At 36.4% G+C, this 17603-nt stretch overlaps 1 protein-coding gene across 1 annotated transcript in view; it reads left to right on the top strand.

Moving 5' to 3' along the window:
• Positions 1 to 17603, top strand: part of CFAP299 (cilia and flagella associated protein 299) — a 605941-nt gene that overhangs the window by 15046 nt on the left and 573292 nt on the right. Inside the window, exon 2 of the mRNA XM_036853193.1 lies at positions 3335 to 3465. Coding sequence (XP_036709088.1) covers positions 3335 to 3465 — 131 coding nt within the window. The remainder of the gene's footprint in view (positions 1 to 3334; positions 3466 to 17603) is intronic.

Raw genomic sequence — 17603 nt, 5'->3', positions numbered from 1 at the left:
ATCAACAAAACAAAAAGGCCACGTACTGAATGGGAGAAGATGTTTGCAAGTGATATATCTGAGAAGGGGTTAATACCCAAAATATACAAACAACTCATACAGCTCAACATCAAAAAAAACCCCAAGCAACCTGATTAAAGAAATGGCAGAGAATCTGAATAGACATTTTTCCACAGAAGATATACAGATGGCCAAGAGGCATATGAAAAGATACTCAATATCACTAGTCATCAGGAAAATGCAAATCAAAACCACAATGAGATATCACCTCACAACTTTCAGAATGGCTATTATCAAAAAGACAACAAATAACAAGTATTGGCGAGGGTGTGGAGAAAAGGGAACCTTCATGTACTGTTGGTGGGAATGTAAATTGCTGCAGCCACTGTGGAAAAGAGTATGGAGATTCCTCAAAAAATTAAAACCAGAACTACCATACAATCCAGCAGTTCTACTCTTGGGTATTTATCCAAAGAAAATGAAAAACACTAATTTGAAAAGACATGCACCCCTATTTTCATCATAGCATTATTTACAGTAGGCAAGATATAGAAGGAACCTAAGCACTCATCCACGGATGATTGGATAAAGAAGATGTGGTTGCAATAGCATATTACTCAGCCATAAAAAAGAATGAAATCATACCATTTCTGACAACATGGATAGACCTAAAGGGCATTATGCTTAGTAAAATAAGTCAGACAGAGAAAGACAGATACTGTATGATCTCACTTATATGTAGAATCAAAAAAATCAAAACAAATGAACAAATATAACAAAGCAGAAATAGAGTCAGAGATACAGAGAACAAGCAGGTGGTTGCCAAAGGGGAGGGAATTGGAGAGAGGAGAGAAATAGGTGAGGGAGATTAAGAGGTACAAACTTCCAGTTGCACAGAAGTAAATGAGTCACAGGTATGAAGTGTACAGTGTGGGGAATATAGTCAATAACTATGTAATATCTTTGTATGGTGACATATTTGTTACCTAGATATCGTGGTGATCATTTTGCAATGTATAGAAATATCGAATCACTATGTTGTGTGATAGGACCTAACTTAGTGTTGTAGGTCAATTATACTTCAAAAACAAACAAACAAACATACTCATAGAAAAACAGATCAGATTTGTGGTTACCAGAGGTTGGGGTGTGGAGGGAGGGGGAATTGAATGAAGGCAGTGAAAAGGTATTGAACTGCCAATTATAAGAGAAATAAGTACTAGGGATCTAATGTACAGCATGATAAATATAATTAACACTGCTTTATGTTATATATGAAAGTAAATCTTAAGAGTTCTCATCCCGAGGGAAATATATATATATTTTTCTATTTCTTTAATTTTGTATCTATATGAGATGATAGATGTTCACTAAACTTACTAAGGTAATCATTTCGTGATGTCTATAAGTCAATTATATCTCAGTAAAACTGGAAGAAAAAAATTAAAGTGAAATCAATATTTTTTTCAGTAAAACAAAAGCCATGATACTTTTGTTGTTAGCAGACCCTTACTATAAGAATTGTTAAAGATTTTTAGGTAGAAGGAAAATCATATATTAGTAGGAAACTTAGGTCTACACAAAGGAATGAAAATCACCAGAAATGCTAAATATGTGAATAAATGAAAGTATTTTATTTCTCAGTTTCTTTAAAGATAATTCTTTAAAGATTATTGACCATTTACAGTAGAGAGATGGCTTGTAATTCCACCAGTTAAAACATGGTAATGGTTAAGTGGGGCAACAACTTCAACTTTGTACTTGATCTTGTCATTTTTTGCAATATACATGAGTGTCAGTGAGTGCAGAACTATCCAAATGATTCTGTGCGGCTCAGGTAAGGCACACAAGAATGCATAATTCATTCCATATGCAAAGTTAGTACAGCAACTTTTTAATGGTCTTTATTATGTAAAATACTCTGTTGACCACAAGCAACTTATATTCCACTAGAAGAAACCCACAGTCTCAGCAGAGCTCACTGCGAGTTCTTCCCATAAGCTCACTTTAAGTAACGTATTTAAGAAGATTTACACTCAAATCATTCCACTTTTGTAAATCAAACCCGAAATCTGCATCGCTTTTTCATTTACATATTAACTCCACTAGGTGGAGGCATTTGCTCAGTTTTGTTGTTTGCACTAAAGCAACCTGGGATAGCAAGTATAGTGAGCAGGGGAACAAGTCAGAAAGAAGGCAAAGCACCCTTGTGCAAAGCCTGGTGCTTTGCCTTAACTTGGCAAATGTATCCATGTTGCTACACAGAGTTCAGCATTTGCTTTTAGTGTTTAGCAAAGAAAAGTAGCAAAGTTTTCTAGGTTGATGGTGTCTAAATTTTTTTGTTAGAATAGTTGGAACTTTAAAATAGCCACCATGGGTTGTATAGATTATTAACCACAAATCTTAAGTTTTCTTATTTAATTTTGTTAGACAGTTCTTGCATTCAGCAGTGATGTAGTAAGTAAGGGTCTGTAACAATAAAATATATGCTGTTTTCTCTATATTTCAGACATTTCATGTTTAATGTAAGGATAATGTAATATGTTAATATACATATTTTTATGTAATACATAAGCCTTTATATTAGTAACTTCAAGTAAAACGTCACCTATTCAAGTTTCGGGGAAATGCTGTTCTTTTTTGAATATGCTATGCAAGTGACAAAAATGTGTGTGACAGTTCTTAAAGTAACTGAAATATAAAAGGTCTAAAGGACTGTGGGGAAATTTTTATTTTTTCAGTTTGAAGCTTCTTGTCATCTTCTTGGATTTCTACTTCTCTGCTTTTATTGGTACCAACATTATATGGAAACAATATCTTTCTACTCAAATAGGAAATTCATCTATCCTTTGTTTTGTATTTGAAGTTATAATGCTCTGTGTCATCAGTTAATTGACTTCAAGGAAGTAAGTCTCTGAAATGTTGAACTTGCTGAAAGCAACCCAATTTTCTTTTTGTGCAGTTGGTTTTTAAAAAGTCTTTCTTGTATAAATACTATTGTCTATAGTTTTATTGTTTGAAAGATACTTTATTATCTACAGCTGTTCTCATAAATTGATTAAAAACATTACAGACCTTTGTCCTGCAATCCCTTAGAGAAAAGTTAGTGCTTGATGTTATTATTTTTTCATCTTACATCTCTGGGAAAGGGATGACAAATCAGATGTTTATAAAATTATTGTTAGAAAGAATTCTAACTTTTCATATCTAATAGCTCTTGTCTCATATTTAAATATTCCATTTGATTTTTCATTTAAAACAATTATTCAGTGTACATTAGATAAAATAAGATGTCTCATTAATCCACAAATGTAACAATTGATTTTCTTTTTAGGATGAAGGCCTGGCCCGCCAGTTGGTGGAGCTAGGCTACCGCGGGACTGGGGAGGTGGTGAAAAGGGAAGATTTCGAAGCAAGGAAGGCAGCGATAGAGATTGCAAGGTTGGCTGAAAGAACTCAGAAAAAGTAAGTGTCCATGTTCCAAATGGATTTTATATTATATTGTAGAGTGTCTGGAAAAATCCAATTTTGTTGGCATTGTTGTAATTTAGAAACATTGGTTGGAGCAGGTAGAACTTGGAATATTCTAAGCATCTGTTCTGCAGATCAGGAACTGGAGGAACTGTTAAATGGTTGCGATAAAGCCACATGCAACTGTGAGCTACAAATTTAAAAATATAAATACCAAAATATGGCCATCATACCAATAAAGTCCTGTTTACACATAGCTCAATATTATTGGCTTTACACATTTATATACTAAAAGTATGAGTGACTTTTGTCTTAGAGTTCTTTGTACTTTTGAGGCCTGTAAATCTTTGGCTTCATTTATGTTCTCACATTTTTGTAAACATTGATTCATTGACCTCTATTAACGATCACTGGCTTTTGTTAATATGACTCATATGTGGTTATATAAAATATGAATCTAATAAAGTATGTTAGGAAAGAGATGTACACCTAAAGTGAACCGTATCAAACTAAGACAAACTGAAAAAGACTTGACAAAGTAATTATCTATTTACTTTTTAAAAATGAATGCTAAAGTTGTAAATGTTGGTGAGAAAAATTACTTAGATATTGGTATATTGTTCTTAGATAACATTTTAAAAAATACCCAGTAATTATGAGTAGAAGTCTCCCATGTATTTATTATAAAAATAACATTTGGTAGTGGAATGTGAATTGGTTCTGGGAATGTGCAATTTTAATTGATTGTTCTAGTGGTTCTTGTATTTCAGAACCCTAGAATACTGTCATTTAATACAGTAACATTCAGTAATATACTAGTTTTCTATTGCTGTCATAACACATTACCACAAACGTAGTCGCTGAACACAACACAAACGTATTTATTCATAGTTCTGTAGGTCAGAAATCAGAGTACAGTGGCTCAGCTGGATTCTCTGCTACATATATCACAAAGTTAAAATCCTGTTGTTGGCTGGACTGAGTTCTTTTCTGGACGCTCTGTGGATGAGTCTGCTTCCACCCTCATTCAGGCCAGATTCAGTTCCTTGTGATTATAGGACTGAGGTCTCATTTCCCTGTCACCCGTCAACCTGGGGACTCCTCTTTGCTCCTGTAGGCTGCCCACATTCCGTCTCATGTTTTCCATGTGGCCGCCCGCCAGCAAGAATGGGTCAAGATCCTGCCAACCTTTAAATCTCTCTGACTTCTCCTTATGCAAGTCTTCCCTGACTCCAGCCACAGAAAGATCTCTCCTTCTGAGGGCTCATGTGATCACACTGGGTCCATCTAGATAATCTAGGATAATCTCCCTATTTTAAGGTCTATAACCTTCATTACATCTGCAAAGTCCCTTCTGTCATGTACTGTAACATACTGATAGGATTAGGCATGGGGATCTTTGAAGGGGCCATTCTTCTTACCAAAGGTAAATTTATATAAAACTTCACTAGTTTATGCAACACAAGTATACTTGGCTTCTATTTGTAGAAAATTGAAATGATGCAAAATATATGTGTACATGTGATGTGTCATATAAAACATCAGGGGAGTCTTCTCTTTCTGTTTTTAATCAATAAATGTTTATCAGTCAGGAGCAGAAGTATAGAGATTTTTGTGAGATTTTATAAGGAATTAATGTATATTCATATTTTATTAGAGTTGTATCCTGTTTTATATCAAGAGGAGTTGGTCATGTTGGTCATATAAATTCTATCCATGTACATGTCCATTTTGTGTTTGGCTCAAAATGAGTATTTATTCTATCGATAGTCTCTTTAACTGGCCAGAGCTGGAAGTCATCAGACTACTTAAGTGCCAGTCTTGGGATACTAATCCCCACCCAGAGCTGCTAGAATCGGAAAGCCTTTTCATCTGCGCATCTTCTCATCTGCCTTTGTAGTGGGATGGGCCCCATATGTTTCCTCTTTCCTTCCCTGCCAGGTCCATTGTAGTGTTATTGGCAGCAGGGCCAGCAGAGTGTGGACACCAAATATGTCCTGTGCTTATATTTGCTTGAGGATCACTTTGAAAATATGCATGAACATGTGACTGCCCGCCAACTGGTACCAACTTGGAAACACGTGATTCTACTATCAGATTATCTTACATTAACTTCTCTAATGTGTGGGTGAGCAGCCCCAAGTAGATCACAATCCTCTTCACTAGCAATCATAGAGCACCCGTTTCAAGAAGTGCTGGCACCTAAGAGTATGTCACTTACTTAGAATAGTTTCATAGATAAAAAGAGTCTGGTTAAAGATATTGGGAGGGGGTATTTTGATAAGTATTTTGCCAGAAGAAGGCATAAAGTGAAAAAAATTATTTTGACCCTTTATTTAGTCATTAACTTCACAAATACTCATAGACAACCATACTCCATTAGGCACTATGCTAGGTGCTGGGGGTACGATAGAATATAAGACTTAGTCCCTGACCTCAAGAAATTTGAGGGTTAGATAGATGAAAGACAATTACATTGCTGGTGGGAGTATACAATGGAAAATAGTTTGGCAATTCTTCAAATAGTTAAACATAGAGTTACCATATGACCCAATAATTCCACTCTTAGATGTATATCCAAGGGAATTGAAAACAGAGGTCCACTTAAAAACCAGTGTTCCTAGCAACGTTATTCATAGTAGCCATAAAGGGGCAACAACCCAAATATCCATCAACTGATGAGTGGATAAAAAAATGTGGTACATAGATAAAATGGAATATTATTTAGTCATAAAAAGGAGTGAAGTACTCTTACCTGCTACAACATGGATAAACCTTGAAAACATTAGGCTTAGCAAAAGAAGGCAGACAAAAAGATTGTAAATTGTATAGTCCCATTTATATAAAATGTTCGGAATAGGTAAATCCATATGGACAGAAAGTAGATTTGTGGTGGCCAAGGGCTGGAAGGAAGAGTGAAAGAAGAATGATTGCTAATGGGTATGGAGTTTCTTTCTGGGGTGATAGAATGTTCTGGAATTAAATATTGGTGATGACTGCACAACTTTGTGACTATACTAAGAGCCATTGAATTGTATACCTTAAAATTTTGAATTTTATGGTATGTGAATTATATCTCAATTAAAAAAGGCAGTTACAATGGAAGATAACATACGCTATCATAGGTGTTGTGGCAACACCCTAAAGTAGTACTAAGTCAAGATTTGAAGGGTGTGGAGAACAGGGAAGGCTCTTCTTAAGGCATGACTGCTAAATTTACCTTCAAAGGATAAGTAGGAGCCAAGCAGGCAAACAAGGGTATGAAGATGGACACTTTTACTTTGCCTCAATTCTATGATAAATTTTTCTTCTTCACAAATCATTCTCTCTACCTCTTTGTTTTAACTTGTGCCTATTCCCTTGCTAAGACTTTTTTCCCCCCTAAAGTTGTGCCAGCTAGAGGCCACTCATTTCCACATGTACTGGATTGGTGGTGGTGGCAGTGGTGGTGGTAGGTGGGCTCTGCATTCTCCTGGCTTCTTGAAGCTTTGCTTCAAAGCCATCTCTGCTTCACTATCACATAAACAGCATCTCTCATCTCTCTTCCCCTGAGATTCATGCCAGCTGGGTTTAGTAGCCACAAGGCAGAGACTATAAAGTTAGGAAAGAAGGGATGGGATAAGTTCAGCTGGTGGTTACTGAGGTAGCTCCCATCATAAGTCTTGGAGAATTTCTATTTGCAGTGAGAAGTTCAGTTGATTTCTATGGGTGATGGAGAGATAGACTTTGACTGTTTGCACAGAAGTTGAATATTGGGTTCTTGGGATCTAGTTAGTAGTTATAACTGAGTCATATCTCAGGTGGAACACTTCCCTGGATGAGCTTGTAAGACCATTGGCCTCTTCACTTTGGGTCAGCTTATCTTTTTAGGAGATGAATTAGCTCTTCTTAAAACTGCTTCTGAGATAATGACCTTATTTTACTGAAACACAGAATCTGAAACATAGATGGAATAAATGGCAGCCCTGGTGGAACTGATAATTATACTGCTTGGCTGTTGCTATCTTCTCAAGAGACTTTGTGATGAGCCTTTGGGAATTCTTGTAAAGTGAGCTTGACAGGAGTCTCAGATGCTGAATATATAGGGATCCCTGTGATCTTTTTTGCTGAAATGAAGAGGATATCTGTGGTGATTAAGGAGAAGGCTCTTGTGTCCTTTTATCCTCTGGTACATCTGGGACTAAATTTAAAAAGTTGGACAAGTCCCCAACCTTTTTTATTCTAGCCAATCTAGTCAGTTTATCAACTGTCAACTATTTCTGGTATGATTGGAGTATTCTTCTTCAATTTGTTTTTAAAAATAGGAGTTGGAAGTATCTATTAATTGATAACATGCTCTTTTAATTTTATGAAGATGAAGCTGGATAAAAGGCCAAAATTTGTTTCATGTAAAGTGACTTTACTCCATTCACTTTATGATCAAAAGTGAATACCATATGCTAGTGAATTAAATGAATTTCTGTAAGTTTAAAATGTTCTGCTAGATAAAATCTGACTTCTGTGAAATGGTTTCAACTTTTTGCTTTGTTTCAAATATTTTATGTTTTAAAAGTTATTCTCATATATTTTATAGCTCTTAAACAAAAAAATATGGAGTTGTGGCTTGTCGCAGACTAGCTGCTCCAGGAGGCAGACAGTGAGGGTTAAGAGTGCAGAAGGTTTGATGGGGACGTAACACCTGTGAAAGGAAAAGTGAGGAAACAGGACTAAGCAGGGTCAGAATCTTGATGCCGAAGTTACAGAGACTCTCCCAGCACAGTGGAAAGCTCCAGGGTAAAGGTTGTCCATTAAAGAAGTCCCACATTGGGTGAAATGTTCAGGCCCTGGTACCTCTTCTGTGCCCAGTCATTGCCTGAGGGCTGCCCCCAAAAGTGTGATCTCAGCTTGAAACTGAGGCAGACCCTGGAAAGGTTCACAGCTGGAGGCTGTCAGCTCAGCAACTCCTCACAGCCAGGCAGAGAGGCCTTTCTCCAAGGAATATCTGAGTGATGTGTCCACATGCCTGCCACAGTTCGCCCCTTGTGACATAGAGATCCATTTTGTGCATGCAGGGAGCAGTTCTTCCAGAGCACCGAGGGCCTTTCTCCTGGGCAGGATACTCAGAAGAGGAAAGTTAGTCCCCATCACTGCTGTTGGTTTGGGGGCCAGAGGTGGTTCTCATCATCTCCTTCTTCCATTATCCATCCTAAATCCTCTGCCTTCAGCTGTCACCTCTCTGAGTCTCAATCATAAGATGATGGAGGCCCTGGTAATCCTACTGTCCTTAGGCTGGGGTTGTTGCATTTCTCATTCTCATTTAAAATTCTATAAGGGCGTACCAAGAGGTAGCTGGGTGGGCCACTCGAGTTTGTCACTTGTTACTCTCTACCCCCATTCTGTAACGACAGTCCTATCTCTCTTGCTGATCAGCAGCAATTACTCGTCACAAGATAGTGTCTCTCTGTCTTGCCTGCTGTTCCCTGGGCACAAGACGCCCAAAGTGCTCACGTGGCAGCCATAGTTTGTAGTTCAGTGAGACACTTGCCGTTTTCCCTGGTAAGAGTGTTCTAAAAGATGGCGCCCTATCCTTGAACAGTGTTGCCTCTAAGCTGGTGATTCAGCTGTGCCTTAAGTGGACCATTCCAACACTTTCAGGCTGACAGCTTCTGATGGGGCACTGTGTGATATGGCCAGAAGATCCCATGGTCATGAGCGCTCTCCCACACCTTTTTTGTTGTACAGCGGGTTCCCTGGTTGGGAACCAATGTTGTGTTGGATTCCATGCCTGTGGATCAGGCATTTTGTAAGCATCCAGATAGTGGGGCCAACTAAGACCAAGGAGGCAGAAAAGGCACACTCATATCTGGAATAGGTAAGTATTCCTGTGGGAATGAACTGTTGTCCCTTCTTGGTTTATAAAAAGGACCCAGTGTAGTCAAATTGAGTCCATTGTTCTCCTTGAGGAATAATGACCTACCAGGGGCTCAACATTGGTCCCTGTTGCTGGCAAATTGGACATGGAGAAGTAGAAGTAGCTAGATTGGCCTCGGTAAGTGGGAGTCTATGCTGTTGGGTCCTTGGATAGCCTTCATCTGCTCTACTTTGTTCATGTGTCCGTCATGCCAGTATTGAGAAGACTGCTGACAAGGCTGGCTGACATCAACTGGCTGAGGCTTTTTGTCTGTTTGGGTTGTTTAGTGCATCATTTTTGGTGGGTGTTATAAAAATCTTCACACTTGTACTCATTCCCCTATGTCCATCCACGTTACTCAGACATTCCTAGTCTCCACCTTTTTTCTTCACAGTTTCCTGCCCAGCCAACCAGACCATTCACCATTGCTTATGAGTCTCTTCTAATCTTTGGGACATTTCTTTTTCTTTATCCTTCTACACAAAGTGGATGATCAGATGTGTCACCTGAAGTTCTGCCCATTTGGGAAAGTTTTTCTTCCCTACTGTAAATTAAGGCCATCCTTGAATTTTATGGGTTGAAGTGTGTTCTCCAGCAAAGGTATGTTGAAATCCTAATCACCAGTACCCTAGCATGTGACCTGATTTGGGAATAAGATCATTGCAGATATTCAGATCAATGATCCCTGGGTGGATCCATGGACACAGTGGACCTATTATAAACCAACCCTTGGCCAGGATTCCATGTGTTATCTTACCCTCCTATGCCTGCACTCTAATAGTGGGACCATGATGATGCTTTGGATCTCCAGATACCAATCTCAGCTATGATCCTGCACCCAATACTCTATCAACTATCTGGCTATTCTCCTTTCCTTAGTGTCTACTCATTTAAGTAAATGGTTAAAGATCCCTTGGGGGAAGAACAGAGGGAATCATTGCAATGGATAATTGATATAGTGTTACAGGTCTATTCCTTTAGGACAGGGTAACTTCTTAGTCAGCAGGTTCCTAGTCTGAGAACTGGATCAGGTAGACACACTGGGCAAGACATCCTGACTTTCTATTGTGATGGCTGCCTTCAACCTCAGATAATTAACTTTGATTTCTTGTTGTGATACAGATTGAGTAGTTCCTTTGTTGACCACCTATCTATTTTGCCTCAAGGGATGTTGTGTTCAGTAAACCAACTTCATGACTTTCAAGGTTAGGGTCCTTGACTCTGAGCTTGTTGGTCTTTATAATAATTACAAGTCACTGGATTCTTGAGGTTTAGCTCCACCCCTGAGTTTGCAATATATGGTATTGGTAAATGCTCACTCTCAACTAGTTGGATATTGTAACATCACTGAGATTACACACTGAATTTTTCCTCCTTTCCTCCCTCCTTCCCTCTGCCTCTCTTTCACCCTTTTTTTCCTTCTCTTTCTCTCTCCCTCCCTCCCTCTCTCTCCAACAAGCAAGTAATTACAGATGGTGTTGATCTTTTCAAGGAACATCATATTATCTGTATCTGTCTATCTATGTCTATCTATCTATCTATCTATCTATCTATCTATCTATCTATCTATCTATCTATCTACAGGTGTATCCATATTATTCTTTAGTTGAGTACTTATATGAACATGCTCATAAGTGCAATTAATTCTATCTCAGAGAGTAAATGGACCCATTGCTTAGATGAATTGATTATTTTTGTATTTGGCAAGTTGTTAACATTGCCACATTTATAGATCTTAGCCTATTTGAGCTTAAAATAAATCTAAAAATAGTCACAGAGAAAACTATGTAGACAAAATCCAATATTGATAGTTCAGCTAATGATTAATCAAAAGCAAATGAAATTCACATGTTTAAAAATGTTATAGCCCTTTTCTTCAGAATATTATTTAGATTTGTTTGTTTTTCTTAATTTAGCTCTTGGTTTAAATTGTGTTGATTCATTCAGTACTCATTCATAGTCCCTTTGTAGGCAAATTCAAGGATTTCTTCTCAGATTCACTTTGCTTGGTTGACGTCTACTGATTCCTTTAACAGCAATTTGGAATTATCCATTTCTTGAAATGTTCCCTATCTTTGACTTTTATTACCTTTAACCTCCCATTTTCTTCTGTTTGCTGTTGTCCACTATCTTTGCTGTATCTTCTTCCTTCTCACTAATTTGGATCTCTCCCAAAGGACAGTTCTTTGTTTTTTTTCACCCTTTTTATACTCCACTATTTTCATATATCAATCACTTTTATGTTTCCAGTTTTCCTGCATCAGATCTCCAATCCTGACTTCTTTCCTGGGCTTTTAACTCCATGTTTGTTTTAATACTGTGTTGTCAAACCAATAACAAAATAGTAAAAAAGTCTCATTATTGTTCCCTTACAGATCCACTCCCCATACAAAAATTCCATTTTTTAATGCTGGTAATACCATTTTTTAAAAAACTCTATAGGCGTTATATTTTACAATATCTTCAAAGTCTACTTGTGAGCAATTCTAAAAGGCAATTAACAATGGATTTCTGTTGACTCCTTTGTTCAGATTTGCTCCTACGTTCATACATTTTTCACTCTACTTACATGTTGCTAATCCAATTTTTCTTCAGACTGACTTTTATTGCGATGTCTTACCTGATTGCTCAATCTCAATTTTCTTCATTCTCTAATACCATGGTGCCTGATCATACGTCTGTGAAACAGCTTTCAAAACATCTCTTTCATCCTGTCCCTTCCTCATTCCATTCCTTCCTCTTTCTATCAGCATCTAAATCTTCATCTCTACAAAAGAATATGAGGCATAAATATGAGTTAACAAGGGAAATAGGAATGTCTCATAGCAACAAGACTTTAAAAGGTAGAGAAGAAAAAGTAAAGGTGGAAGAAATACAGTGAAGCTGTGGTTGAGCTTAGTGCCCAAAATGTATGCCAGATTTGGGAAGATAATGCAAAGAGGTAAATATTTACATTACATAATTCATTATGTCCACCTGGAGCAACAAAACCATTGACAAAAAGTGTAGATATTCCTGGTTCTGAGAGCTGTAGGGAAGGAAAAAATGTCCTCGACCCACTTAGGGTCCCTGGATGCATCTGAAAATTGAATTGACAAACACATTAGCAGGAGAAAAGGATACAAATTTATTTAATATAAGTTTTACATGATACAGCATCCTTCAAGAGGCAATAAAGACCTAAAGAAACAGACCTGAGTATTTTATACTAGGTTTGATGAAAAGTGGACAGTTATCAAGGAATATGACAGGTTAAGGAGTATGAGGTAATTATAGTAAATTGGGGGAAACTTAGCAAGGCCTGTTTGTTAGGATTCTTCTTGGCATTTCTTTGTCCTCAGAGAAGCAAGGATTGTTCAATATCTGCAAATCAATCAGTGTGATACACCACATTAACAAACTGAAGAATGAAAGCCATATGATCATCTCAATAGGTGCAGAAAAAGCTTTTGATAAAATTCAACATCCGTTTATGATAAAAACTCTCCAGAAAGTGGGCTTAGACGGAACCTACCTCAACATGGTAAAGGCCATATATGACAAACTCACAACTAACATCATACTTAATGGTGAAAAGCTGAAAGCATTTCCTCTAAGATTACGAACAAGACATGTATGTCTACTCTCTCTCCACTTTTATTCAACATAGTTTTGGGAGTCTTAGCCACAGCAATCAGAGAAGAAAAAGAAATAAAAGGAGTCCAAATTGGAAAAGAAGAGGAAGTAAAACTGTCACTGTTTGCAGATGACGTGATACTATACATAGAAAATCCTAAAGACTCTACCAGAAACTACTAGAGCTCATCAATGAATTCGGTAAAATTGCAGGATGCAAAATTAATATACAGAAATCTGTTGCATTTCTATACACTAACAATAAAAGGTCAGAAAGAGAAATTAAGGAAACAATCTTATTTACCATTGCATCAAAAATAATAAAATACCTAGGAATAAACCTACCTAAGGAGGCAAAAGACCTGTCCTCTGAAACTATAAGATGCTAATGAAAGAAATCAAAGATAACACAAACAAATAGAAAGATACACCATGTTCTTGGATTGGAAGAATCAATATTGTCAAAGTGATTATACTACCCAAGGCAATCTAGAGATTCAGCACAATCCCTATCAAACTGTCAATAGCATTTTTCACAAAACTAGAACCAAAAATTTTAAAATTTGTGTAGAAACACAAAAGACCCCAAATAGCCAAAGCGATCTTGAGAAAAAAAAAAACGGAGCTGGAGGAATCAGACTCCCTGACTTCAGACTATACTACATTGCTTCAGTAATCAAAATAGAATGGTACTGGCACAAAAACAGAAATATAGATCAATGGAACAGGGTCGAAAGCCCAGAGATAAACCCACGCACCTATGGTCAATTAATCTATGACAAAGGAGGCAATGAAGAAAAAACAGTCTCCTCAATAAGTATGCTGGGAAAACTGGACAGCTACATGTAAAAGAATGAAATTAGAACATTTTCTAACACCATACACAAAAAAACCCTCAAAATGGATTAAAGACCTAACTGTAAGACTGAATACTATCCAATTCTTAGAGGAAAACATAGGCAGAACACCCTTTGACATAAATCACAGCAGTATCTTTTTGGATTTGTCTCCTAGAGTAATGGAAAGAAAAACAAAAATAAACAAACTGGCCCTAACTAAACTTAAAAGCTTTTGCACAGCAAAGGAAATCATAAACAAAAAAAGCCAGCCTATAGAGTGGGAGAAAATATTTGCAAACACTGTGACTGACAAGGGATTAATCTCCAAAATATACAAACAGCTCAATATCAAAACCAAACAACCCAATCAAAACATGGGAAGAAGATCTAAAAAAACAGTTCTCCAAAGAAGACATACAGATGGCCAAGAGGCACATGAAAAGATCCCTAATTATTAGAGAAATGCAAATCAGAACTACAATGAGGTATCACCTCACACTGGTCAGAATGTCCAACATTAAAAAGTCTACAAATAATAAATGCTGAAGAGGGTGTGGGGAAAAAGAAACCCTCCTACATTGTTGGTGGGAATGTAAATTGGTACAGCCACTATGGAGAACAGTATGGAGGTTCCTTAAAAAACTGAAAATAGAGCTATCATATAATCTTGCAGTTCCACTCCTGGGCATATATCCAGAGAAAAACATGATTCGAAAAGATACCTACACCCCAATGTTTATAGCAACACTATTTACAATAGCCAAGACATTGAAGCACCCTAAATGTCTGTTGACAGATGAATGGATAAAGAAGATGTGGTATATATATATATATATATATATATATACATACATACACATACACACACACACACAGTGGAATATTACTCAGCCATAAAAAACAATGGAATAAAGCCATTTGTAGCAACATGGATGGACTTAGAGATTGTCATACTGAGTGAAGTAAGTCAGACAGAGAAAGAGAAATGTATGATATCACTTATATTTTTGTGGAATCTAAAAAAAAAGGTACAAATGAACTTATTTACAAAACAGAAATAGACTCACAGACATAGAAAACAAACTGATGGTTGCCAAAGGTGGGGGAGAGATAAATTAGGAGTTTGGGATTAATATATACACACTACTATATATAAAATAGATAACCAACAAGGACCTACGATATAGCACAGGAAACTATCCTCAATATCTTGTAATGACCTATAATGGAAGAGAATGTAAAAAAAAATTATATATTCACATATATATATCTGAATCATTTTGCTGTACACCTGAAACTTACACAACATTGTAAATCAACTATATTTCAATAAAAATTTTAAAAAATACCAAGAACATTGAAGGTATTTGTTTCAGAAAGCAAAGCTGATGTCATGCTTCCCAGTCCCTTTTTAATTTAAGGACCTCAGAACACAGAGTTTATCTGATTGTGCTCTTCTTTCCATTGCATGCTATTTCCATGAGTCCTTACTAGGCTCCTCTTTAATGAAAAAATTTTAATGTTTTCCTTCTTTATCCCCCATTTTCAATTGCACTTCTCTTCCTCCTAATATACCTACCCTAGAATATTTAATTTATTTCCCTTGCTTTCTTCCTTTCATACATTTAAATGTATGCTTTCTAGAAAAATCATGTTTAAATTTTTGCAGAAATATGAATTGCACTATATATACTATATTTCTTATAATTTGTTAGTAGTTTATTTGGGGCAGTGGGATTTCAATGTAGGTAATCATATCATTTGCAAATAATGATATCATATTGTTTCTTCCAATTATTTTGCTTAATTTGTTTTTCTTTTTTTAATTGTCCTTGTAAGGCACTCAAGTACATGGGTCAATGGGAATGTTGATAGTGGGCTTTCTTATATTGTTCCTGATTTTAAAGGGATGGTGTCTACTATTTCCCTGTTTATAGTGGTGTGTGTGTGCATGTGTGTGTGTGCACGTGTGTGTGTGTGCACATGTGTGTGTTTGTATGTGTTTGACCTGGAAAGTTCCATTCTATATGCAGTTTACTGAGATAGACGATCATATGGTTTTTTTCCCCTTTATTAAAGTGGAGAAAGATACTTAAGGTTTTTCTAATACTGAGCTATCCTTGCATTCCTGGTATAAACTTAAGATGGTCATGTTTATTATTCATTTTTGCACTCAGATAATAGTAACTTATCTGGATTGTCTCTTGGATTTTTCTACCAATATTACCTGCTTATCACTTTATTTGGTATCACCGTAACAAACTAACTCTTCTCTTCAGGGCTTTACCTTCTAACCATCTCCCTAATTCATTCCCCTACCTCTCCCCTCTGGGGTTAAATCAATCTTTTATAAGCCCCATTTTAAGAGTCTAAGGATTTTTTAAAAACACACTTAATTAACATAGGTCTGGTTCTCATGGAACTAAAAAACAAGGCAGTCCCCAGCTGTTTCTAAATCTGTAGTCCAGGCAAGGGACCTGTGCTTAGAATGGACAAAAAACCAGAGCAGAAAATCAATGGTATCTGAGGGATGAAGGATAAATAGAATACTTTTTGGTTTTAACTGCACCAGGGGAACAGGGATGAGTAGAATGATAAGACTTTGGCAGAAAATGTTTATTTGAAGACAGGAGCTTGATTCTGTCATTAAGAAATCAAGATCTACTACCTGGGTAACTCATTGGCTAACTGAGCTAGTTAGAGGCATTTTTGCTTTATGCCTCCATTGTTTAATTGATAATGAAAATAGCTAACATTATTGAACCCGTAATAACATTCAGATATTTAGTACTAAAATGCTTTTATTAGTATTTACTTATTAAAACCATTTCATGGATGATGAAATTGGGCACAGAGAAATCAAGAAACATGGCCAAAGTCCTTCAGTTGGTATGTAGCTGAAGATTTAAATCTAGGCCAGAGCCCACAGTGGTTTTCTAGTTTAAGAATTGATTACTAGAGATTTTAAAACATTTTCTAAGTATCATGCCTTAAGTGAGAAGTTTAATGAGTCTTAACCTGATTATTACAAGTTATTAGGTAAAAGTTTTGAAAAAAGAAATGGAATGATTTAAATAAACCTGTGGCATGTAGCTTTTTGCTATCTTTATCAATTTGAATGAAGTTTTAAAACTAAATTCAAGCCCATGAAAGTGTTCATTTTTTATCAAGTCATTGAATAACTTACTATGTTAATTCCTTTAACCCCTGGTTACTGTATTTATTTAATAGGTTAACATTGAAATGGTATTAAGATTGAGCCTGGAGATCCTAAAAAATGCTTATGTTCTACACACACACACACAGAACACACACACACGTATTCTCTCTTTCCCTTTTCTTCCTCTCCCTTTCTCTTTTAATGTGTTTAGAGTCACTACTGAGGGAAAATAAGTATACGGAACAATAGATACTTTCCACATTGCTATATGTTGCTCTCAAGTTTTTTAGCATATTTGATTAACTAGTTTGCTTAGTTGACAAATTATTTTTCTTTTTGTTTTAGTTTTTATTTGATAGGAAAATTCTTTATAACCATCAAACCATATATTTGATCTGAGAGAAGGATAGCAAAACCTCACTACAATGGTCCTTTGATCTACTTTGAGTTAGAGATGTTCATTTCCAGTAATCAGTGTATAATAAGGAGAGGTGTCAGGAGCGGGCTAAACAGAGTTTCTTCCAGTTTCTCATGAGTCAGTTCAGTATATCGTAAACACCCTTGTTTTCCTCAAACATATTTTCAAGGGTAATTGCAAACATCCATTGAGAAAATGAAATATATGTTA

Source organism: Balaenoptera musculus, chromosome 5 (assembly GCF_009873245.2).
Source record: "Balaenoptera musculus isolate JJ_BM4_2016_0621 chromosome 5, mBalMus1.pri.v3, whole genome shotgun sequence".
In the NCBI taxonomy this organism is placed as follows: Eukaryota; Metazoa; Chordata; class Mammalia; order Artiodactyla; family Balaenopteridae; genus Balaenoptera; species Balaenoptera musculus.
This window is presented reverse-complemented; position numbering and strand designations above follow the sequence as displayed.